The sequence below is a fragment of the Panthera pardus genome, unplaced genomic scaffold (assembly GCF_024362965.1).
Source record: "Panthera pardus isolate Hobbes unplaced genomic scaffold, ASM2436296v1 HiC_scaffold_7, whole genome shotgun sequence".
NCBI lineage: Eukaryota > Metazoa > Chordata > Mammalia > Carnivora > Felidae > Panthera > Panthera pardus.
The window spans coordinates 16,467,916-16,493,750 of NW_026527002.1; the positions used below are offsets into that span (position 1 = coordinate 16,467,916).

Below are 25,835 nucleotides of genomic sequence, written 5' to 3' on the forward strand. Positions count from 1 at the left end.
GAATCCATAATGCTTAAGCTATCCAAGGGCCTGTGGTTCAGGAATGCTTTGTAGGGGGCAGGCCAGTGCTTGAGTTTAGTCTTTCTGAATAAGGTTTCTAAGCATGACCTCAGCAATCCTATTCACACCTGTTTCTAGCATCTGGCTTTGAGCCTCTAACCTAGCCTAGCAGGTTCAGGGTAGAGACAGGGTGGTTGCCCATTCAGCAGCCTCAGGTCTAGTTTTACCCCTTCTATCCACATTCCTTTAAGGCAAATGAGTTTAATTATAAATGTGCAAGCGTCTTCTTGAATTGGCCAAGAAAGACTGGCATTTAACACGTAGTAATAACCAGATCCTTCTGTCAGGTGGAATTTGTGATTGGCATTCATAGTGGCAGAGAGCAAATGGAGCCCAAGTGTGGAGGCCTGGACACAAATGTCCTCACTGCCCCCAATATCATTTCAATGGACCGGCATAGCGGCTCCCATGTCCACCACAGTTATCCCTCAGGATAAGACATGGACATTTCCATGCTATGTGTGGCAGGGGTGTACATGAAGCCATCATCATCCATTAATGTCTTAGCTGTAATTCAGTTTATCAGATAAATTACTATCACCTGGATAAGCTGAGGAACTGGAACACAGGCAGGTAAATGATAACGGATCAGGATCATGGATGGAGTAGAGAATGATCATTTGGGGAAAGGCAGATGCTGGCACCTCATGGAACCCCTGGGAAGCTTAGAGGAGGCCTGAGGGCATTGGTTACTGGTCAAAGAGCTCACTCTTTTACTTTAGGCCAGCTAAAAAAATATTTTCCCTCCTAAACGTGGCTACCCAGACTTGTGCCAGAGTGAATATCAGGAAAGCATCTGTTTAGTTTTGTTCAGTCAGTGAATCATGTGGTGCAGGATGCATTTAGTAGAGGGGGCTGCTAGTATTGCCCCCACACCAAAATAAGAGCATGTTCACGAAACTGCACCCAGTTATATCCCTATGCTAAGTGCCCAAGGACACATCTGGCTTCAACTGAGCACTAAAGGCAGTTTCATGCTTTAATTGTCAAGAATCTTGCCAAAAGAAGCATGTTGGCTTAAAAAACAAATCATTACATTTAGCATAAAAGTCAAGCCAAAGACCCCATTGATCATTTCTCTCTTTTCTTTGACACTTTCCTACTAAAAACTAGCCTACCCTTTGGTTAACAGCAACAAGATTGTGTGCCCATAGAGACCAAAAAGGTAACATTAATGAAAAAGCAAGCCAGGTAAAAGAAAAATGTTAATAAAAGCATAAATACAAGCTATAGTTTGCTTTCCTCTTAATTCTGAGCATAGCAACTATAAATGAAAAATGGCCACCGAAACCAGCCTTGCAGCAGAGGAGGGAAAATGGAGTGGTGGGCATGATGGAAATCAGGAGATAGAGGGAGCATACCCAATTTGTAGGGACAGGGCTGCTCATCTCTCCATGTAGGTTCTAGATTGCTACATTTCTTCTTTGTCAAGAGAACCTGCAAATCCAGATTTTAATGTGAAGTCTATTTTTTTTAATTTTTAATTTAAAACTCACATAACATAAAAATTACCATCCTAACCATTTGTAAGCATACAATTCAAGTGTTCAGTATATTCACATTGCTATGCAACCAATCTCCAGAATTTTTTCATCTTGCAAAACTTAAACTCTTGTACCCATTAAAAACAACTCCCCATTGCCCCCCTTCCCCCAGCCCCTGGCAACCTCCGTTCTACTTTCTGTTCTCATGAATTTGACTACTCTAGATACTTCTTATATTCTGTAAGTGGAATCACAAAGAATTTGTTGTTTTGTGACTGGCTTATTTCACTTAGCATAATGTCCTCAAGGTTCATCCATGTTGTACCATGTGTCAGAATTTCCTTCCTTTCTAAAGCTGAATAATATTCTATTAAATGCAAATGCCACATTTTGTTTATCCATTCACCCACTGATGAACACATGGGTTGCTTCCTTCCATCTCTTGGCCATTGTGAATATTGCTTCTATGAACATAGGTATGCAAATATCTGTGTGTCTCTGCTTTCAACTCTTTTGGGTGTATTCCCCAAAGTGGAAGAATTGCTGGATCATATGGTAATCCTATGTTTAATTTTTTGAGGGACTGTCACACTGTTTTCCACAGCAGCTGTACCATTTTACATTCCTACCAACGGTGCACAAGAGCTTCTATTTCTCCACATCCTTGCTCCTGATTTTTTTAATGTTTATTTATTTATTTTGAGAGAGAGAGAGAGGGACAGAGAGAACGAACAAGCAGGGGAGGGACAGAGAGAGATGAACAGAGAGAATCCCAAGCAGGCTCTGTGCTGTCAGTGCATGGCCCGATATGGGACTTGAACTCACAAACTGTGAGATCATGACCTGAGCTGAAACCAAGAGTCAGATGCTTAATTGGCTGAGCCACCCAAGCACCCTTGGTCCTGATTTTTTAATGTTTGCAACTAATTGAAGTTTTTGTCAGAACACCACTCAGCCACACAGTTCAGACCAAGTAAACACTGTCCATAATCTGGAACTGTCCTGTGCACAAAGGCAGATGTCTGCAAACCTCTGACAGAATGCATGTTCCTCAATCCCCATCAACAAGAAATGATTCTAGATGACCTAACTTGTCAGGGATGATGCCAGTACATTATGCAGTTCTTGGTGGAAGAACCTCTCATCTATGACCCTACTCATCTATGGAGTAAAACCCTTATACTATAATCTGACATTAATTTTTTTTATCTCACAAAACATTTGGTAGTAACAGGGAAAAAATTCAAGATTCTGTTTCTGAGTAGGTTGGGTTCATGAATATCCAGCATTCTTAATCAAGTTCATCTAAGAAAAATAGTCTTTCCCTGAGCAAAGGTATGCCACTCCCTTCTATAGTCTTTTGTGGATCTTGACTAAATTGCATTTCATGGTTGAGACAGGGGAAAATGCTGCCTCCCTATTCCACTTCCTGCTTTTATTTTATGACTAAAACTCATTTCTCAAATTTATGACTAAAACTATGAGTATCAAACTCATAGTGATACGGCCCAGTGTTAAATGATGCTTGTAAGTTGGGTCACCTCAGGAAAATGTGTAATATTTAGAAATAATATAAGACTAATAATCATTTCTTCATCTTTTTATACATCTCAAAGTAAACTGAAGTGCAGGACATGCTCAAAAGCAGAGGGAAGTTCAGTGCTTGTCATTTTCTGTCCTTTGTTTGGCTTCAAAGAACATCTATATTCCTAAGAAATAGCATTTCCTGTATGGAGGAGAACCAGCATTTGGAAAACTATTTAAAGGAATACACATATACAATTACATTTGAGGAAAGCTATAGGAAAAACGTCTGCTTATGATTTAATAGGCTGTACTTACAGAAAGAAGGTTTCTAAATCTTTAATTCATTCTTCCTTTAGGAGAGAGCCATATATAGTGTTAGGCCACTTGGAGACACACAACAGGGTTATAGGTAATCATGATTACAATATGCCACAGGAATTAAATCCTATAAATAATATCCAATTCTGAAAAGATGAGCATTGCAAATATAATTGTCTTTCCTTACTGAGGGTCACTACTGCTGTGTATAGTTCCTCATAAGAAGTCCCAGGCAATTCTGCATGGTAGAGGAGGCTCTACTAATGTAAGAAAAAAGGAAGAAAGGAGGGAGGGAGGGAGGATGAGAGGAAGGAAGAAAGAAAGGGGGGGGGAGTAAGGAAGGAAGGAAGGAAACACATTTTTAAAGCACTTAATGTAAGTGAGGTATGTACAAAGTGCTTTGGGTGTATTTATTTATTCAGTACTTACGACAGCCTTGTGAGATAGGGTCTCATTTCTGTTTTACAAAAGAAAACACTAAAGGCTTAGAGAGGTTGACTGACTTGTCCAAGTCATACAGCTAGGAAGTGGTTAGTCTGGGAATCAAAACCAGGCTAAACCTCTTGGCACAGAACTTTGCTGAGATGGTTGGTGGGTCCTCAAGTTTACATAAACAAGACCGAGGGGATGATATAATCATCTAAAAATACTCAGGATAAATCTCTGCTTTTGGCACCCCCTCTGACACTGGCCTTTCTTCTCTGATAGGTATCATCTGTCCATATTGTTTAGAGGAAAATCTACTAACTGCATGAAAACATGGGGATGTAAAAGCAACAAACCAAACTATGTGGTACCAAGTTTTGAAGGTTGTTAGGTAGTAACAGCTAAAACGGTTTAAATGGAAGATAGATTTTAATCTCAAGTACAGAAAAGTATAAAAATACATACAAATCCCAAAGCAGTACCAAATGGTTTGTTAGCTACCAGAAGTTTTGCAAAGATTATATCCCTCTACAGAAAATACCTTACCCAACTAGTTTTGCCCTTTAGATATTTCAGAACAGCTGTCATGGAAGATTCCTCTAGATTCAGGATTGCTTTCAAGGAAGAGGCTACAACATGAACACTGATGGTCTGTTTAGGCAAAATTCAGTATTCACACCTAAAGGATGCTTAGAAATCATCTGATCTTTTACAGAACAATTGATATGCCCAGATCATTTGGTTTGGGTTTTTGTTGTTGTTGTTGTTGTTTTTTGTTGGTTTTGTTTTAGTTTGGTATGGGCTTTTTGTTTTTAGGATTAGAGTAAGGTGACTACGGTAGGGAAGAGAAGAGTTTGAGGTACGTAAATAGGCACAGAATTCTGTCTGGATGTTGTTTTTTCCACATCAAGTTGAAGGACACTGAGGTATCTAACCTATTACCAACAGAATCTAATAACATAATAGCAGCCTTTGTTCAATAGTCCAATTTCATTTGACGTGTCAACTATTCCTTCATGGAAAACTACATGCATAAGTTTTATTCTACTGTATCTAATATGATTTCATGGCCCTTTTAAACTTTCTTTTTTTAAAAAAAATGTTTATTTATTTTTGAGAGAGAGAGAGCAGGGAAAGGACAGAGAGTGGGGGGAGGGGAGGACAGAGGATCTGAAGCAGGCTCTGTACTAATAGCACAGAGTCCCATGTGGAGCTTGAACTCAGGAACCTTGAGATCCTGACCTGAGCCAAAGTTGGACACTTAACTGACTGAGCCACCCAGGCACCCCGGCCCTTTGAAACTTTCTATTGAGGAACAACATGGCAGTGGGAAGGATAATCTCAAGGACCTGGGACAAATTTATTAAACTTGAAACATTACCCCCAAACTTATATTTAGGGTAAAATCTGAGAAGGTGTAGGAAAAGTACTCATTTTTCACTCAAAACTATTTTAATGGCAACAAAACACTATACTTACCTAAGTTCTGCTTTGTCATGCCAGCTAGTGTCCATTCATGTAGCAGCTTCATAAAATCACTCAGGGCTTCGGAGTTGAATGCATGTGCCTACCTCATTGCTTTGAAATCAGTGGCATTCTAACCCAGTGGGATAATTTTACCAGTGAAGTCATCAGAATATATTAGCCCATCTTCAGTAGTTCTAGGAAGAACTGTGTTTGTCAGAGTACTTTTAAACGTACAGAGTTTGAGTTTATACATCATATTGCATTTCAGCAAGACTGCTTTATAATTGTTCCCCATTTCATTGTTATTTTTTAAGCTCAAAACAACAGAAATAAATTTCACCTACACAGATTGATCAATTACTTCAAAAATCACAGCTGTATCTGTCTGGTATCTATAAAAGATAGGTGCCTTTTAAAGAGATGGCTATATAAAAAATAAAATTTTATGTTATTAGATTTTATTACCTAGAGAAAAAAGTCCTTTCATTCATGATTTGCTCAAAACTAAGTCTGCAGCATTGCAAAAATTATACTATTTACATATGTAATATACAGCACTGTATAAATTTACAGTATAAATAATTTGACTTACATATATTATGAAATGATTACCACCAAAAGTTTAGTTAACATCCATCATCTCATAGAGGTGCCAAAAAGAAAAAAAATGTTTTTTTCCTTTGTGGTTTTTTTTCCCTTGTGAGGAGAACTCTTAGGATCTACTCTCTTAACAACTTTCAAATATGTCATACAGCAGTGTTAACTATAGCCATCATGTTGTATGCTGCAGACATTTCTAAATCCAAATTCCTATTAGTTCAATGCCACTTTTACCTCAGTAAATTATGTATTAAGTGGACTTTAAAAAAAAAAAAAAAGAATTTCCCTCCACTGCATGCATTATTGCTGCCCCTTTTTGGATCATGAGCGTGAATTACTTTCAGGACTCTTGGCCATAGCCAAGAGGGCCTGAGCTTGCTTTCTATCCCTAATAATAATTATGTCCTATATAATAATTATTATTATTATCCTTTCTCCTAAGTAGAAAAGTGACTGGACGAACCCAAAAGGACTAGGCTCTTCTTCCTCTGATTCAGATTTTCTTCTATTGCAGACTGGATTTGAGGACCCTCCCCTCCAGGTACAGGCTGCAGCTTCGGGGAGTGGGAATGGAGCTGATTCTGAGCCAGCTCGCCACGTCTTCTCCTTTTCCTGGTTGAACTCCCTGAATGAATGATGTTCATTCCAACTGTTGCCCTCTGTCTGCCTGGCTGAGATGCACACCGGCAGCAGGGAACCTAGATGAAATTAATACAATGCAGGTGATGAAAGGGACCTCTGAACAGGATTTCTGCAAAAAACCAAACCAAAACAAAACAAAAACCCCTTTAATTCCAGATGACTTTCCAGAGGGAAAACAATTTTGAAAAACATAGTTGCTGAAAGCATTGGAAAAAAGAAACTTGACCTTATGAAAATCTTTTATTGTGTGGGAAACACTATAAAGAGTATGTAGGTGTGATATGTGTGCGTGTGTCTGTAACAAGTGGCAAGTGTTGAAAAAGTATACACTACACTCTTGTCTCTAATAGGCATTGGCTTTTGTTATTATACCATAGTAGCTCTTATTCTTTCTTCTTTAACCGTGCAGTTGGTCAGTGAAATTCAGTGTTAATTCAGAAGTGACTGATTTATCAATATATGGACAAAAGGTAAATCATTGACCAAAGATATGAAACATTTTACAAAGGTTTCCTCATTTCCATAACAGATGTCACTCATATATCCAGAAATGTTCTTTAACTCTGGTGATATTTCCATAGTCCAGAAGGCTGAAGGCCTGGGACATTTCTTGTGACATTTTTCTAATCTTAGTTAGATGTGCAGATATCAAGCAATTAAATTGAAAAAGAATTTCCATCAGCAATTGTCTACTTTCCTTATGTATCTACTGAGGCACCAACCTGGTGAACTATAGAATAACTGCATGTATTTAAATATATGTACACATACAATACACATATAAAATACATGTATATTTAAATCATGCTTTATTTGTCCCACCACGATGCCTCTTTCAAAACATAAGTATAACTTTATTCTGTATGAACTCTTAAATAAATGCTGTTTTTAACAACTTAGTCTTATAATGACTTATTCAGTGTTTCATGTTATCTTATTAATACATCAGTCAAGTGTATTTAAGGGGTCCCACGGGAAGAAGCATCTACAGACATCCAAATTAATTTTGAAGTATTAAACATTCAATTGAATTTCTGTAAGTTGTAACTCAACTACCAAAGATAAATGCATTATAAAACTAGTTGGCTGCACCTGTTCCATTTTAGAAATGCTAGAGATAATTTGTATCCTTAAGAATTAAACTAAGATTGGTAAAGACATAAATGAGAAGCGCACTTGTGAAGTTATTAAAGTCAAAATACTTTTTATATAAAAAGTTTCCCAAGTGCCATTTCACAGCATTATATTTAAGTGTAGAAACTATTGAGTTTCTCCTATTAGAAGTAGGCACTGGCAAATAGCATAGAAGAAGTATATTTTATGGTGCTAATGTAGTAGCTTCATAAAGTGAGACTTTCTCATACAAAAAAAAAAAAAAAAAAAAGACAGCATGTTGGCCCTAGAGTTTGGAGGAATGCCCTGCCTCAACATTTCTCTTTTCCTTTCCTCCTTCCCTGCCCTTTCCAATTATTTAACATCTTATAGTTAATCAGGGTTAAATGTTATTTCTATTATGAATTGATCTACCATTCATAGAACTACCAAGTCTTAGAGCTAGAAGCAACTTCCCAAATCATTTAACTTAACCTCAGAGGAGTAACCTGAGGTACACAGATGAGTCCAAGGCGACTGCACTATCTGTGTAAGCCACTTGACATATGTTTGTATTTTTAGTAGGAAATTAATGCAAAGAGTTTTCAGCACTTCTTGTGCTGCTATCAGGTTGAAGGAAGCCAGGGGCTGGAAGTTTTACTCCTATGAATACTGAAAAGGAAAAATAAAGTCATGATTACCTTTGCAGCTTTTATTAAAAATATAAATATTCGACATTCTCTTACACAACCAAATTGACCAATGATTGGTAAGATGTTTTTATTACTGAAACGTTTACAAGGAAAGGTTGATTCAAAGAGCTTACAGATTTTGTTTCACCTATCCAAGAGAATGACACTCTCTTTGGCTCAGACCACAACAAAATAAATTGAGTGACTTCTGCCTGCTTCAAAACATTTCATTCTGGGTCCATACTTTCTAAACACCATTAAAGACACCTGGAAATGGAAACTAAAAGTAGACAATACAAATAACATTTTGCTGCTGTTACTGTGTGTGAATACACTTTGTGCATGCTAATTAAGGAGTATAGACTCTCTTGCTATACATCGTCTAGGCTTCAAGCTATAAAAAAAAATAAACAAATGGTATCAGAGCAACGCTATGGTACAGAATACTGTATTTGATTTTTTTTATTATTTTTTTGCGTGCTAAATACTGCATCCTTTCGGCCAAACGCACAGTTTTATTTCCCAATAATCTCCATCAGTTTCCTGTTGCTGTGAGCTTGCTGCGCTAACTGCTCAGCCCTGGCCATTTCCAAGACTTGTCGGAGGAGGTGGAAGGTGAGATCCAGCGAGATGGGAGGTTCGTCGGATCGCCTCTGCCTCTCGAGTGTCTCCTGGCGGCTGCCGAGGGCGTTCTCGGCTTCGTGCTCAGCCGGACCTGCGGGGCTGTCGAGCGGGAGCGGGCGCCGGGGCAGCGGCAGCTGCTGCAGCAACGCTCGGAAAAAGTTGGCGGCCGCTTCGTCCGGTGAAAGGCGGCTGCTGCTGCCGCCAGAGACAGGTGAAGAGGCGGGCAAGAGGGGAGCAGCGGGGCTCTTGTTGAGGTTACCCAGGCGGAGGAAATATTCCTCTCCCATGCGGAGCAGGATGGGCCGAGCCTGTGGCTGTTGGGGCTTCTGGGGCTGCGGCGGCAGCTGGGAGAAATCCAGGGGCTGGGGCTGCTGAGGGGCCTGCCGGGCGCCCGGGATGGGTCCCCGGCTGAGGAGGGCCCTGCATGGCGGGCAGGGCAGGAAAGCCACCAGCAGGACGCCCGCGGACAAGAGAAGCGGCAGCCGCATGTTAGGGGCGCTCGCTGCGGCACAGAGGTGGGCGGAGAGCGGAATGAGAGAAGGGAAGAGAGAAAGAAAGAGTTGGTCAGAGTTTAGCTCAAACGGAAGGTGCGCTTGGGGGTCTTCCTACGCTGACACCCGTAGACCTGCCTTAGGCGTTCGGGCAGGCACTGTCCGCGGTGCTGAAGCGCCCGAACTGGGACTTCTAGAGTTGGGGGGCGGGGCGGGGCAGGAAAGGGGACGCCTACAAGGCTCAGCACCAAAACTCAGCCCCACGCCAGGCTGGAGCGACCCTTCTCCTTCTGAGACCCTCGAAGGGTCTCTGAGTCCCCTTTCTAACGATGCCCAAAACTGATTCCCCGAGCTCTCGAGAAGATCTACAAATTTCATATCTCACCCGCTGTAAATACCCTCCCGCCTTCCGGATGTTTCAGCGTTGTCCTCCCAAATGAGAACTACCTCCTCCTCCTCCTCCTCCTCCCCCTCCTCCTCCTCCTCCTCCTCCTCCTCCTCCTCCTCCTTCTCCTCTTTCTCTATCCTAGCCCTGAAGTCCTTCTCTCAGGGGTCGGGATCGATGGCGGGGGAGGTGGGGGCTCGTCTACACCGCCAGTGACGAGTAACTGGCAGTTTGAAAAACGATTAGCAACCGTCTAACTTTGCTTTTGACACATCCCAGTTACTATCAGAATCTTGAGGCACAGTCAGCAAATACATGCACACACTCAACATTCGGCCCCACCGGGACACCTGGCTCGGCCTCGCACACCGTGGCAGCCCAGGGAATGCAAAGTTGGAGGCACATTTCCGTCTAGGCGCTCCCTACCTTCTGAGGTGCTTCTGCAGGTGAGTGGGGCGCTGCCGCCTCTCTGCAGAGGAAAGTCTCCGGGGCTTTTTCAAGGGTTTTCTTCTCTTCTCCTTTCTGTCTTCACTCTCTTTTTCTTCTCTTCTCCTTCTCTCCAGTCTCTCACCCGATTTGGGCTCTGAGTTTCTCCACACCAGAGCCTGGAGTGGGATTTTATAGCGTCGACCCTCTTCAGAAACCACGCAGCATTTGCCTAATAAGCTGACGCTCTCTTGACAGCTCGATTGCGTGCTGCCTCTGCTCCTGCATAAATCATAGGGCCCTGCCAGAGAACGAGGGGCAGAGTTTTGCTATCTCAACACTGAATCTCACATCCAATTATATCAACAGATATTTATCGCCTCCTTGGTGACGTCAACGAGCCCTAAAATGGAAGGGCTTCTTATGACTTGTCCATTGACAAAAATTCTTGAATGAGATTTCCCAAGTATGAAAACATACTGACCTCTTACTATGAAAGGTGAAATTTAGGGTCAGAAAAGAGACATCGAATGAGAGGGGAAGGGAAGAGTATGGGACAGGAGGTCTATCAATGCAGAGTCCTGTGGGGAAAGCAGCAAGCAGTTACAGGGGATCTGGATCCCACTTTTTTCTCTCCCCCTGACTTTTTTGACCAGTTGTCTCTGGAAACACCTCAGCATCTAAACATATCCTTTTGCTAGAGACAAACTGTCCCATCACCTTTCTGCCTGGTTAAGGATGATGAACAAGGAGATGGAAGTGCAGGGACATCCAGCTTTTAAGCTTCTACCTGCGTTTTCTTCCCAAGAGTAAATAAAGGAATTGTGAGTCTGCAGAAGCAAGACCAATAAGTCTCTTGAAACAAGACTCAAGTCTTTTAAATGATTGGCAGGAGCTGCTTCCATGATGAAGGGGCCCAAACCAGGGTCAGTTGGGGATGCAGCAAGATTTTAAATTCCCCCAGAACCTCACTGCTCCTCCTTTGTCTCTGTCAGAATCCAAAATTAATTGTTGATTTTTCTGTTCCCAAATTAGAGAGAAAGGACAAGCCAAAGGTGCATGAGTTACACAATCTTCATTTGGTCTACTTGATGAAAACCCAATGAGAGAAGAATCCATTCTAACTTCCTGTTCTATATTGGGAGAGGCGTAAACTGCCTGATAACAACGCTGAATTCATCATTTGCATATTTTCACTGATGAATACTGACTCTGTAAAAAGGTAATCTCATTCATTTTACTTCTAAATACTATCAACATCCATTATGGTATCCATATCAGGACACCCAGGTATTTGTTTGTTTGTTTTTTTTAATCATTTCTTTTTCCAAATTTAAACATGCTCCATGGAAGCCTGATAAGTAAATAAATGTTCTCTGCACTAACACAAAATGGAATAAGTCTGTAAAACCATACTCAAATTCCACATTAAATTGACACTATCATATAAGTGGGAGGCAATTACCTCTAATTTTGCCATTCAAAATGCAATTCCAAACTCTGGAGTCTATGATTTAATTCAGCTTATAGATAACCATCAGAGTTGTTTATCAGAAATCTCCCATTGCTCATTTCTGGTTAGCTCTGCTGCTTCCTTTGTAGCTACATGACAAATGATGCAATACATATTTCAACTCCTATTTTGGGTCTATACTAATTCACAACTGCTCTTAGAAACAAAAGGAAGGTAGAAAGAGAAATGATGGCAGTTTCCAGAGAATTCAGCCCATAGTTGCTCATTGTGCTATGGAATGTACTTTTATATGGAATGTACATAAGAGAACAAAAAAACGTGTCTTCTAGGAAGGATGCAGATTGCTAAAAGAAAATCAGAATTATAGAAAATGGTTGAGTTTCTATAGGAAAGCAGTGTTTTAAGTTGGTAGGGGGCATACAGAACCTTGGTTTTTGTTATTGTGGGCTTTCCCCCCCTTTGAATGGATATTGACTTTTTTGCTTACTTTCCTTTATGACCCCTTCACTGTCCCCATTGGCAGAATCAGCTTAGATATCAATCTGGAGTTGAAAGTAGATTTGGAAGAAATTGTTCAGGTAAATGGATTCAGAAGAACTAGGAAAAGGATAAGAGCATGAATTTAGCTGGGGAGGCCTGAGAGCTCCCTCCAGAGAAGACACATGTTTTGGACTCTAAACCCATACCCCTTAAGACCTCTCTCCTTTGGGCCATATGGAGGATGTTGTTTTATTATAGCCCCCTCAACGCTGTTGAATCCTTGCTGTGAGATTTTCCTGAAGTAGGTAGTTGGTAGAGGACAAAGTGGCTCTGAATAGGGGTGAGGACAAAAGGCCTGGATCCCAGAGGAGTAGGAACTGTGCACAGTAGCCTTTACTCTCCACAATTTATCCAAAAGTTAGATCTCATCAAATCACTGAACATTTACATTAGAAATGACTTGAAGAGATCATTTGGTTCATTTTTTTTCCTTTTTAAATCTTTTATTTTTTTAATATGAAATTTATTGTCAAATTGGTTTCCATACAACACCCAGTGCTCATCCCAACAGGTGCCCTCCTCAATGCCCATCACCCGCTTTCCCCTCCCTCCCAACCCCCATCAACCCTCAGTTTATTCTCAGTTTTTAAGAGAGATCATTTGTTTAAATGAGAACCAGAGAAGTTAAGTGACTTAACTGGTTAATGGTAAAGTCAGAATCAGAACCCAGTTCTTTGGACTAGCAGACTGTACTATTTCCATAATATAACAATACCCTTTGGAAACCCCCCCCCCTTCTAGCAGAGACACATAAACAAACAGAAGTAAGAAGATGAAGTTAGATAAAGTGACGCATTTATACACCATTCCTACCCTTTCCTTATATTAATAAATCTCCTAAGGAATGAGAACACAGGAGGTTTTCTGTAAGTGCTGATGCCCCTGGAACGTGATTTTATATTAAAATTTTTTTAATGTTTATTTATTTCTGAGACAGAGAGAGACAGAGCATGAGTGGGGGAGGGGCAGAGAGAGAGGGAGACACAGAATCTGAAGCAGGCTCCAGGCTCTGAGCTGTCAGCACAGAGCCTGACGCGGGGCTCAAACTCACAAACCGTGAGATCATGACCTGAGCCAAAGTTAGTCACTCAACCGACTGAGCCACCCAGGCGCCCTAACCTGGAACATGATTTTATTTTTATTTTTATTTATTTTTATTTTTTTTAACATTTATTCATCCCTGAAAGGCAGAGAGAGACAGAGCACGAATGGGGGAGGGGCAGAGAGAGAGGGAGACACAGAAACAGAAGCAGGCTCCAGGTTCCCAGCTATCAGCACAGAGCCTGACGTGGGGCTCGAACTCACGGACCGCGAGATCACGACCCGAGCCAAAGTTGGCCACTTAACTGACTGAGCCACCCAGGCGCCCCTAGAACCTGATTTTAAATCTCTGGGTACACACACTGCAATTTACCTTTCAGCTGAATCTTGTAGTTATAACATGAGGTTTTTATATATATTGCCAACTTAAGATACATTAATTTGATTTTCCACCTTAGTTCATGTTGGAGAAAAAAGATCTTTGGATAAAATATAGTTATGTGGTTCTCAAAGTAATGATATACACGTGCAACTGAAGACATAATGTAAGGCAAAGGACGTATATGTGCAGTACACTTAATGTCCAAGTCCATAAAAATTACCACTGACAGATTTGATTTTACATGTAGGAATAACTTCTTGAAAGTAGTCACGGAAAACTAATCTAAATGCTTTTAGAACCCAGAAACACAACCCAAGGAACATGGGCATAAAAACAAGGATTACTTTACATTTTAAACCACGTTTTTTCAATAAAAACATACTATAGGGTATAGTTAAATTTTTAGAGGCATGACACAGTAGCCCAATAAACAAAGAAGTATCAGAAATAATAGGTCACTGCTTGGCTTATTCCTGTCATCTGCATCTCCTTGCACTTTTGAGGAGTATCCCGATATGTGCTTCTATTAGCAAAATGCAAACAAAGTCTCTAAGTTTGCTAACTGGAACATTTGTTGAAACGAATCTACCATCTCCAGTGACAGCCTTTAGAAATGCCTAAGGTAGACAGATGTTTTGGCAACTGTTTGTAACTGTGCTTCAGATAGATTAGTAACTGCCTTCAGCTTCCATAGGCAGTACTAGGGAACGGATCTCCAAGCACAAATATGTAACTGCCTCACCAGTAACAATAACTTTTATTATCAAAGCCATTCATCCACTTAGCAGAAAACTTGGAAAAAATCATAAAAGTATAAAGAAGAATACAAAATTCCTCAGATTCCAGAATCTAAATATAATCTCAGTTAATGTTTTACTGTTTCCCTTGAGAATTTTTCCTGAGCACATACATTTATGTAACTGAGATAACAATATGTTCCTATCTTTGAATCTCTGCTTTTAAAAAAACAAAACAAAACAAAACAAATCTCTCTCATTTAAAACTTAAAAGAAGTTGGTTGAAGCAATCTTTTTCATGTTCCTAGATTAGGTTTAGGACTTGTGCTCAATGCTCTCCTAACATCATGATTGTCTTCCATCCATAAAGCTCACATTTTATTTTATTTTTTTATTTATTTTTGAGAAAGAGAGAGAGCACAAGAGGGGGAGGGGCAGAGAGAGAGAGGGAGACACAGAATATGAAGCAGGCTCCAGGCTCTGAGCTGTTAGCACAGACCCCGACGTGGGACTCAAACTCATGAAACATGAGATCATGACCTGAGCTTAATTCAATCACTTAACCAACTGAGGCACCCAGGTGCACCATAAAGCTCACATTTTCAAATCGTTACTTGTACAATATGTATCTTTCTTGCTGGACTATAAGCTGTGTGGCAGAGACTTGAGTATTATAAACTTCCATATTCATTACTCCCAGCCCCTAGCATAGTGCTGAAACATATAGCAGATAACCAATAAACCTTCTAAATGGATGAACTATATAGAAAACTTGTTGAATGAATGTAAAGAAAATGACCTATAAGCCTATCATCAAGAAATAACTAGATGAACATTTTGTAACTAAAATTTTATAGTTTATTTTTTTCATTTAAAATATCTCAGACATGTTTCTGTATCTAAATGATATCCATTTTATTGACTACAAGGAGATGTACCACAATTTCTATTCATTCCTCATTGTAGATCACCATCCTAATGACCTGCTTTTTAATTTTTCATCTACATCTGACCCTTGTACCTTTAACTACATCTACAGAATCATTTCCTGATACTTCAAATATAAACAACATTTCTTAACCCTCCAGACTGTAAATGAGAATATTAGTATCACTTCAGCTTTTCACATAGCTTTCTGCACCTTGATCTACCAGGCTTTCTCATCTGTAGATTGTCCATGTTAATACTTGTCTCACTTCTAGATTGTCCATGTTAATACTTTTATAATCATTTAAGTCTTCTGTATTTTTACTATAGATTGATCTAAAAGTTAAAAAGCAATACAGTTTGTAATTATTGACTGTGTAAAAATTGTTCACTGAATAAAAAAGTCATAGACTTTGATTATATTTCCTTGCCTTTGTTTTATAATACCAAATCACCTTTTTTTTAATATTCAGTCTGATTTTTCCTAGAATTACTAGAATTTCCTGGAATTACTGACTTAATTTTGTTCCCATTTTTCTTTTAGATTATCAATCATGACAAATCTGTTCCCTGTGTTTTATCATCCAATGTTGCTGATGAGAAATCCAATGTCATTCTGATTCTCATTTCTTTATAGGACCCTTTTCCCTCTCTCATTCTCACTTGAAGACTTTAGTATTTTGTCTTTGTCATTGATGTTCTGAAATTTCACAATGCTATTGGGTCTTTCTTTACTTATCCATTTTAATTTGGAGATTCTTGCTCTTCAAGTGTAGGAAAATTTCTTGCATTACTAACTTCTATGATAATTTCCTCCACTTTCCGCTCTTTCTTTCTGGGACTTCATATTTTTTTTTTTTTTTTTTTTGAGAGAGAGAGACAGAGAGACAGAGAGACAGAGGCAGAGAGACAGAGACAGAGAGACAGAGACAGAACACGAGCAGGGGAGAGGCAGAGAGATGGAGACAGAATCTGAAGCAGGCTCCAGGCTCTGAGCTGCGAGCACAGAGTCCAACCCAGGGCTCAAACCCACCAACTGCAATATCATGACCTGAGCCTAAGTCAGACGCTCAACCGACTGAGCCACCCAGGCACCCCTCTTTCTGGGACTTCTATTATAAGATGTTCCCCCTCTGCTGGCCCTCTATGTTTATTATATTCTCTCCTTTTAGGGCTCTTTCTTTTGTGTTCTACTTTCTGGGAGGGCCTTAAATATCCTACGGTTCTTCAATTAAATTTATTTTACAACATATATTCAACTTCCAGGCTTTTTATTCTTTCTCCATCCTTTGTTCATAGCTCTTATTTTTGCTGTATAATTTAACTGTTTCTCAAATTTCTTTAAGAGTATTAAGTAGGAAACATTAACCTTCTTTCCCTGAATTATCTGTTCCATCCATGGTCATTTTTAAAAATGTATTTTCTTGGTTTCTCTATTTTATGTTGGAGACTATCCTTAAATCTCTTAAGGTAAACTATGTATAAATGGTGGCGCTCTCATATTTAAGAATTTGGTGATACAGGGGCGCCTGGATGGCTCAGTCAGTTGAGCGACCAACTTCGGCTCAGGTCATGATCTCACAGCTTATGAGTTCAAGCCCCCCATTGGGCTCTGTGCTGACAACTCAGAGCCTGAAATCTGCTTCGGATTCTGTGTTTCCCTCTCTCTCTGCCCCTCCCCTGCTCATGCTCTGTCTCTCTCTCTCAAAAATAACAAATAAACATTAAAAAAGATTTTTAAGGGGTGTCTGGATGGCTCAGTCAGTTGAGCACCGATATTGGCTCAGATCGTGATCTCACAGCTTGTGAGTTCAAGCCCCCCAGTGGGCTCTGTGTTGACAGCCTGGAGCCTGCTTCAGGTTTTGTGTCTCCCTCTTTCTCTGCCCCTTCCCTACTCATGCTCTGTCTCTCTCTTTCTCTCAAAAATAAACATTAAATTAAAAAAAATTTTTTTAAATAATTAGGTGATACAAAGCTTACTGGGAACTCTCTGTGAAGAACAAGGATCTTGTCACCAAGCAGCCTACTTCTTAGGGTGATCAGATAGTGAAACAGTCACCCATCAGTGTCAAATTACAGAGAACTTTTATCTGGAGCTATTCAATTTCAGTTAAGGAAAATACATGTATTAGTCTGTTAGAGTTGCCAACACGAAGTGCCACAGACTGGGTGGTTGAAACAAACAAAAATGTATTTTCTCATGTCTCTGGAGGCTATAAGTCCAAGATTAAGGTGTCGGCAGGGTCAATTTCTTCTGAGGCTCATTTCCTTGTCTTGCAGATGGCAGTCTTCTCCCTGTGCCTTCGCATGGTCTTTCCTCTGTGCACGTCTCTCTTAATCTCATCTTCTTATAAGGACTGGGGTCATACTGGACCCCATACAACCTCATTTTACCTTAAGTACCTCTTTAAAGGCCCTATCTCCAAATACAGTCACATTCTGAGGTACTGGGGGTTAGGACTTTAAGATAGGAATGTTGGGGGGATGCAATTTGGCCAATAATAACATACTTTGCAAATGTTTCTTTTCTTTTTGCCTAACAGGTAGATGTTTGAATGTTCAACATTCTCCACAAGGGATGAGAAATGTTGCTAGAGGGCTTGATCTTCCAAATATAGACCTTCAAGTATCCTCCCTATTTTGACCCCTTTTCTCCTTCTTGCCTTTGGTGATACTTGGAATTTCTAAGCCCTGAGCCCCTCCTTGGTTCTGTAGGTGGGATCCTTCCTCAGCTGCCTGTTCCTTTGTGTGCCTCTGCAATAGCTTCCTTACCTTCTTCCTCAGACACCACTCCCATCTTCTGTGTTCTCCTTCCTCAGCTACCCCCTTTGCAGACCCTTCATCCTCTCTGCTCCACTTATTTCAGAAGTTTGTTAAGCCCTCTTACCTGCATATAGTCCTCATCCTAGTCTATCATTTTGGGTTTATACTATCACTTTGATGGAATCTCAGAGGGAGGGGAGGTAAACACACATGTGTTTTGGAAAGACTTCTCTGAACACAGTGTTGGAGAGTAGATTGGAGGGGCATGGAGGCAGACAAATGAGTTATGGTCTTCAGGTCATTAACACTGGGTCTCTGTAGCATGAACATCACATGCCAGTGATGACAGGAGCTGTACAAGACAATGGCAGGGTCTCCCGTGAGTGCTCCAGGAGCCTGGGACACTACCCGTGGGCAGCTACACTCCTGTTTGGGGGTTTATAGGGGCAGGGCTTCCTTTCAGTTCCCCATCAGTCAATAATTCTCTCAGCATCCAGGAATCATGGTGTGCTTCATCTCCTTTCCTCAGAAAATGGCAAGGATTTTGTTACACGTCCCTTTATTTTTCCAAAAGTTAGGAAGTTAGTTACCCTGGAGAGATGACTCAGAGCAACAGAAAAGGGGCACATTTCTGCTTCTCTAACAAGGCCTTGTGTTGATAGACAGGACTGACCTTTCTATTTACATCATAATACATCGAATTTTCTGTTTTAGGCTCCAGATAATGGATGGAGGGCAGTGAGAAGATGTGTGTGAACTTTCTGTCACGAAGGGCAATTTGCAGGAACTAATCATCTTACAATGGTTGGTCATAAGAAAGAAATCCATCAACCAAGCATCCTGCATAGGTATTTATATTCATGAACATCTCTTGACTCTAAAGAAAGATTTCTCAAAGAACTCTCCTAGGAATTTACTGGTGTTCCATAGGGAAAGACGGAGGAGGGGGGATGTAAAGAAAGGTTAAACACATTTTTTAATGCAGGATTTTCTAGTATTTAAAAATTTTTCTTCAGTGTAAATCCTCAAGTCTTCAGTGTTTCCCAGACTTATTTGACCACAAAGCAAGTTTATTGTGGCACTAGTTGGGAGATACAATAACTCAAGGCATTTTATGTGGAGTCCAGCTACACTTTCTTTGGCATCCATATTAAAGCCCATGATTAGAGCTACTGAGTCATTTTCTACCACTCCAGGAAGAAACTTTAAAGATACCATTTTTTTTTTACCCTTGAAGACAGGGTTTCAGGGTATGGGGAAATGCCATTTCCAATGCTTCTCAGGATTACCTGCCCTGGGAAGGGTCACCTCGGAAAGAGCTGTAGAGCTCTCTCTCACCACCCATAAATGGTCAAGTACACTTCCTGGTGAGGAGAAGGACTTGGTCTCTACAGTAATTTAGCCCAGTCAAAATCTGTGGGCCTATCATGCAAAGGAGGAACTTCTTTGAGTGTGAAAAGGCATTAGTGTCCTAGACAAAACTGATTGTAATGGGTGATACTGGGTTTTTCACAAAAAAAATTCAGTCACTCAAGAAGTAGTAGGCAGTGAGGACCATAAGGATGGACAGAGATGACAAGTAGCCAACCTTTAGGAGCTGTGGATTTCAAAGATGCTGTTTCTCATTGTGGGTGTAGACCTTTTTTGAACTTTGCTGCAAGCTCTTTTCATCTCCAAGGCTTCCATCATCCATTTGTGGGAAATGTGATGCTAGCTTTCATTATGAGAGCTACAGTTATTTTTCTTATGTCTATGTGCTTGTTCATCTGTGTTCTAGTTCTTTTTGAGATTACTTCCCACCTTGTAGCCCGTAACTCCTACTACACTACTTACATGTGGTGTTTGCTTGGTTGTTAGATTGACTATGTCCTACTTAAGAGGACATTAATTCAAGGTGGTCTCACAACTGTGAGTCAACAAACTCTTGAAAGGATGGCTATATGAAACCTGTGTGTGGGAAAGAAAGGATCTGTCTCATTTGCCACAGTCACTGTTCTCTTTTCCATGAATTTTAGAAGCGATCTGAGCAATAGTGTTCCCAGGATAATGAAAAAGATTTTAATGGCCTCAAGCGGCGGTGAAGTTTAATGCTCTTCTTATTCATATAAAGTTAAATATAGATACATACTTGAGCCTCACCTCATTTTCTGATTTGTTTTCCTTGTAGTTTAAGTCTCAATAGCTGTAAAGTTCTGTCTTGTGCTAATGTACTCTTTGCAGCAACAACAATAATTGCAATAAAGGGATTTTTCAAATTTGAATGGAGAAATACAATTATATAATCTGATAGATTTCTTCTGTAAAAAGAGTTACTCAGCTTTTTGAGGCAGAACCATATCAGATTCCTGTTTATAATGGAATCTGTTCTCTTGACTTGGAGATTTCCCTAAGAACAACAAAACTCTTCAAAGCAGCCTTGCAAATAGAACACCTGGCTCCGTGTTCCTGTGGGGATATACCCTAGAGTTCTGTACGGCAGTGGTCAGATTACCTCAATACAGTTTTGACTCTATTATTTCCTAGGTGGGTGACCTTGGGCAAGTTATTTAAATTTCCAAAACTTATTTCCTTATTTGTCAAGCCAATATAAAATGTAACTTTCTTTATTTGCCCCTCTTAGGGTTATGAAATTAAATGAGAGTGAATTCAGGGCCTAAAACGGAAGAAGCAGTCAATAAACATTAGTTATTGCTGTTGTGGGCTAATGATGTGGTTACTGTTACTGCTGAAGGCAGTGATTCTATTTAATCCCAGCTCCTCAGAGCCTAGCATTAGCTCAGTATTTACTAGGCTTATGTTTATTAATGAAATAAAATAAATGTAATCACTGAGATTTTCTTTTTCTAATACCGGAGGTTTTTCAGCCACCCAGATGATTTAGAAAAAGAAAATATGAGGGGGGGGGGGTGCGCCTGGGTGGCTCAGTCGGTTAAGCGTCCCACTTTGGCTCAGATCATGATCTCACGGTTCGGTTCGTGGGTTCGAGTGCTGACAAAGCCTGGAGCCTGCTTCAGATTCTGTGTCTCCCTCCCTTTCTGCCCCTCCCCTGCTCACCCTGTCTCTCCCTGCCTCTCAAAAATAAATAAACTTGAAAAAGTTCTTTTAAAAAGAAAAAAAATTTTAATCAACAATTTTTTTTTTTTAAGAGCAGTTTTAGGTTTACAGAAAGAAGTGAGCAGGAAGTACAAGGAACTCCCATGTACTCTCTCCCTCCACCTAAGTTTCCCCCCATTATTACTAATATCTTGCACTGGGATGCTACATTTGTTACAACTGATGTGCCAATAATGTTGATACATTATTACTAATTACATTATTACTAATTACATTACTATTACATTATTACTAATGTAAAGCTACAGTTTACGTTAAGGTTCAGTCTGTGTTGTATATTCTGTGAGTTTTGACAAATGCATAATGTCATGTATCCACCATGACAGCATCACACAGAGTCATTTCACAGCCCTAAACATCCCTTATGCACCACCTGTTCATGCCTTCCTCCTTCCCCCTCTACCTCCAACCCCTGATCGCTTTACTGTCCTTATGCTTTGCCTGTTCCAGAATGACATATAGTTGCAATCACACAGTCTGCAGCCTTTTCAAACTGACTTCTTTCACTATGCATTTCAGGTTCCTCCCTGTCTTCTCAAAGATACACTTTTACTTCAGAATAGCATAATTTTGAGCTGGGAAATATCTGTTTGGCTGATGTCACTCTATTTGGTAAATGTCTGCTCACTTAAGGATTATTTCTGTGTTGAAACTTCTACTCTTAACCTAATCATTTATCCATTTAACTGAAACTAGGTGTACTCAAGGGGGAATTTTACATTTTAAGGAGGGGTTAAAGACAATAAAATTCCTAATAAAAAATAAAATACAAGAATATAAACATCCCTTTTCTATACTAAGATCAGTGAGTCCTTCACTTCCCAGTGGGAGCTCCATTGCCCCACAGGCTGCTACAGACCTGCCAGGTTCTCCAAATTTGACCTGGATGGCCACTTGCATCAAGGTAGCTGAGAGTCCATTTTTTTCTCCACACCCTAAATGTTCTTGGATGACCTTACTATTGTTCATTCTTAGTTTCTGCTCTAAGGTTAGGCAATAAAAAATAATCATTCACCACAATTTTAAAAAATCTCCTTTTACTCATCTGTTTTCCTGCATCAATCCCCAGATGACCCCTCCACCCCCTTCTTCAGCCAGAGGGAGGCAGTGGGGACAGCATAGGTGCAGCTGCCTTCACGTCTCCCCAGGAGGCCAGCCCTAGACTAGCAGGCCTCTTCCAAATATCATTTCTTTAATAATTGCATGTTCATCCTGTTCCATCAAATATTCTGAGATACAGTTTCTTGTGTACCCCTTCAGCTTCCTCTTACCTCCATAATATTTACACCTTTCAAGCACTTGTAAACAGTATGTCTCTCCCCACTGGTCTAAATTTAGAAAATGCATAAATATATTTATTTGGCTCCTTCAGTGGCTTTCTTAAAAGCCACCTTCCTGGGTGCTTGAACTTTCCATAGGGCTTTTTGTGGGGGAAGATGGCAAAGAGTAGGCTTTTCACCAAACCTCCTGAAGCTACGTCATTTAGATTTCTGTAAAAGAGCTGTCATTTTCCTCCTGCTCCTATTTCTGTGTCTAATCGTGGGGGCAGCTCTTGATCTTGAAGCAGAGTGCCACTGAGATGTCCATTCCCATATACACAGGTGGCCTCCTTGATATAGGGCCAGGGTGGTGAGACTGGTTGGATGGGGTTGGGAGCACCAAGAAGGGGATGGCTCAAAGAAGGGCCCTTGTGTCTATCCTAGTCTCAATCACATCCCCAAAATAATGGCAGGGCCCCTGAAGCCATGTCAGTTCTCTCCAACACTGAGCACCTTCAGTGGGTCATGAATAAACATAAGAATAAACATAAACAGTGGCTGAAAATTGGGGCTTTGAGATTTTAATGAAATATAAAAATGTCAACCCATGTTTGTATCTGTTGGGATTTTATCAGAAATCTTCTGTGGGTGTATGGGTACTATGAAAGGAGCTGAGCAGGTTCTCAGAAACTAGCCACTGAGACTTCTCATCTGGACCTTTGAGACACTGCAGTTCCTTCCCTTTTGGTCAAGGAAAGTGTCTCCTTTTTATGCTTCTTCTAGAAGTCTCTACCTTCCTTATCTCTAATCTTCATTGGAACCTTGTTAAAAAGTAGATGTTATTATATACAGTCCGTAGATGAAGAACCAGAGGCTCAGAATGGGCAAGTAAGTTGTCTGGTGTCTCCCAGCTAATATATGAAGGGGTGCTGGGATCCCCAAAGAGTTTCTCTGTTCTTTCCTCCCCTTTCTTATTCAGGCCTCCCAGGAGCTCTAGGGAGGGTTGAGGTAGGACACATGGTTTTGAAGGAACAGGCCCCCTATCTACCCCATGTTCCTGGTTTGTCTCTTTCTTTAGCACTAACCACAAGGTGTGATTATGAGAAATATCACTGCCTGTGTTCATTACACTCAAAAGAACAGTAACTAAAACATCTGGGCTCAATGGGAACATCCTTGGAAACTTACCTAGGTATTATCCATAGTTATTTGCTGTTTGCTCTTGTTTTTTCCTCCTTAATTTTAATCCTCACACCTCTTCTATATAAGCCATGCTGAACATCCCATTCCATCCACCCTTTGCTGTCATCCCCAGGAGCAAGGGGGACAATCTACTAAAAAAAAAAAATGTGTTTATCCAGATCTTCAAAATAGGTTACAACTTCCCATCTATTTGGACCTTGAAAACATGTATATCATTTCTCATTCTATAATGGCTGTTATGTTGATGTTTATGCTTCACACCAGTTTCTAAATTAATATTTGCTATATGGAGGCCTGCTAATTAATATGTACCTCTCCTGAAATTTCAAATCAGCTATTTGAAATGGGAGGAAGGCAGAAAGCAACTTGCAAATTCTGTGCATAATGAAGTGAGGAACAAGCTCACATAATGAAGACAAACAATTATACAACATTTGCATGATTCTTTTTTCTTACAACATGAGATAAGACACACGGAGCTGATTAGCATGCTGCCTTTGCCGTGAGTCTTGCTTCTTATTTCCCCACCATTTGGTAGGATTTTCAAAGCCAAGAGCAGATCACACTGTTTTGTGAAAGTTTTCTTATATTATTCTGTCAGGCAGGGACTGTCAGGCAACGAAGATCACCTTGCCAAATTCACTCTGACATAAGTGACTGTCCCTGGGGGTGTGTCCCTCAGCTGACAAACATATGCCCAGAGGAAGACCCCAATTCAGGTTCTAACCACTGAACTCAACTGGCCAAAGAGTACTGAAAATAATTCTTTCTAGTCCCCAAAATATTTACTGAGCTTCTACTATGTCTTAGCCCCCATACTACATGCTGGAGAGAAAAATGAACAAGTAAAATCCTCACTGCCCTTGAAGTAGTCACTGCTCATCAAGGAAGATGTGTTAACAACAATTATGGTAAGTGGGGTCTGTAAGTACAAAGAAGGGAGTCTACTCTGACAGTGGGGAGGAGGAAGGTTTGGGAAGAGCTCCACAGAAGGAAACTGATTCAGGCAAGCTGGGGATTCATCCAAGGTGCTTGAGAGGCTGTTGTGCAGCATGGTTAAGAGCCCACCTTCTTGAACTCAAATCTAAGCTCTGTAAACTTACTAGTTGAGTGACTGGGTAGGTCACATACATTTTCTATACCTCAGTTTCTTCATCTGTAAAATGGGGATAAAAATGGACTTACCCCATAGAATTACTGCTGTGAGGATTAAATGAGTTCTATACAAAGTCCTTAGTATGGCTTCTGGAACACATTAAGTGCTCTGTGTTAGCTCTCATTATCTAAACTATGGCAGGAGCTGGAGAGGGAAGTCAAAGCCTAAAGAAACGTTAAGTGCAAGTAAAGGCAGGATGTAGGGCAGAGGGAGAAACCCAAACAGATCTTATCATTTTGTCTTAGGCAATGGGGCAGATGGTGAACATAGCAGGAGAGCAGTTTGGGATAAGAAGATGACAAGATTTATTTGAAAAATACTGACACTAAAGAGCCTGTGAAATATTCAGAAGAAAGATCTAACCAGCAATTGTAAATAGGAGTGTGAGCTCTAGAGAGAAGTCTGAACAAGCCTGGAGAACTGGAATCCTTAACAAGAGGTTGAAGCCAGGGCTTGGAATGGAGCAGGGTAAGAAGAGAAGCCAGGGAGGGAGCTCAGGACAGTCAAGATTTAAAGGGTAGCCAGAGATCATGGGGGAGACTGAGAAGGGGCAGTTCAAGAGTGAGAAGGAGAACCAGGAAAGAATGGTCCCAAGAGGCAGAAGGGAAGAGAGCTCTTGAAGGAGAGAGCCGTCAGAAAGGTAAAATGCTACATGATATAAAAGATGGAGAGAGATCCATTTGCTTTGGCAGCCAAATCCAGGGGTTAAAGAGCTGAAAATGCAAAAGGGAAGACTGAGAAAGCACAGAGATTTTAACTGCAGGAAGCAATCACCTCCTCTAGGGCCAGGGAAACAAAGGCAGAGGTGGGAGCCATTCGAATCCAGGCCCTTGGAGCAGAGGCCCTATGGAGCTGGGCTCTGGCCTCAAAGGAGGGAGTGCTGCCCAGCTGCTTCGGATACCTCTGGAGCTCATTTAAGGGCCTTGGGGAGCTTGGACTCAGGGGAGGGAGCCTACTCAGCTAGAGCTGATGCCTTAGAAACTTGAAGGATGGGCCCAGCAGAGC

The 25,835-nt window shown here is 40.7% G+C and overlaps 2 protein-coding genes across 5 annotated transcripts in view; one reads left to right on the forward strand and one right to left on the reverse strand.

The window, feature by feature from the left end:
* Positions 1–7,423, forward strand: part of TRIM55 (tripartite motif containing 55) — a 43,520-nt gene extending 36,097 nt beyond the window's left edge. For 2 of the 4 annotated variants that reach the window (XM_019439446.2, XM_019439448.2), the window contains one exon: positions 6,397–6,511. In XM_019439446.2, the coding sequence (XP_019294991.2) occupies positions 6,397–6,407 (11 nt within the window). In that variant the 3' untranslated portion in view covers positions 6,408–6,511. Of the gene's footprint in view, positions 1–6,396 lie in introns of all 4 variants that reach the window. The other 2 variants (XM_019439445.2, XM_019439449.2) reach the window with 1 other exon arrangement.
* Positions 7,424–8,313: 890 nt separating this feature from the next.
* CRH (corticotropin releasing hormone) lies at positions 8,314–10,501 on the reverse strand. Its single transcript, XM_019439452.2, has 2 exons — positions 10,235–10,501; positions 8,314–9,434 (listed from the first exon to the last, which is right to left on the reverse strand). Exon 2 carries the CDS (start codon positions 9,418–9,420, stop codon positions 8,824–8,826), a length of 597 nt encoding a protein of 198 aa, XP_019294997.1. The 5' UTR covers positions 9,421–9,434; positions 10,235–10,501; the 3' UTR covers positions 8,314–8,823.
* Positions 10,502–25,835: the final 15,334 nt, after the last annotated feature.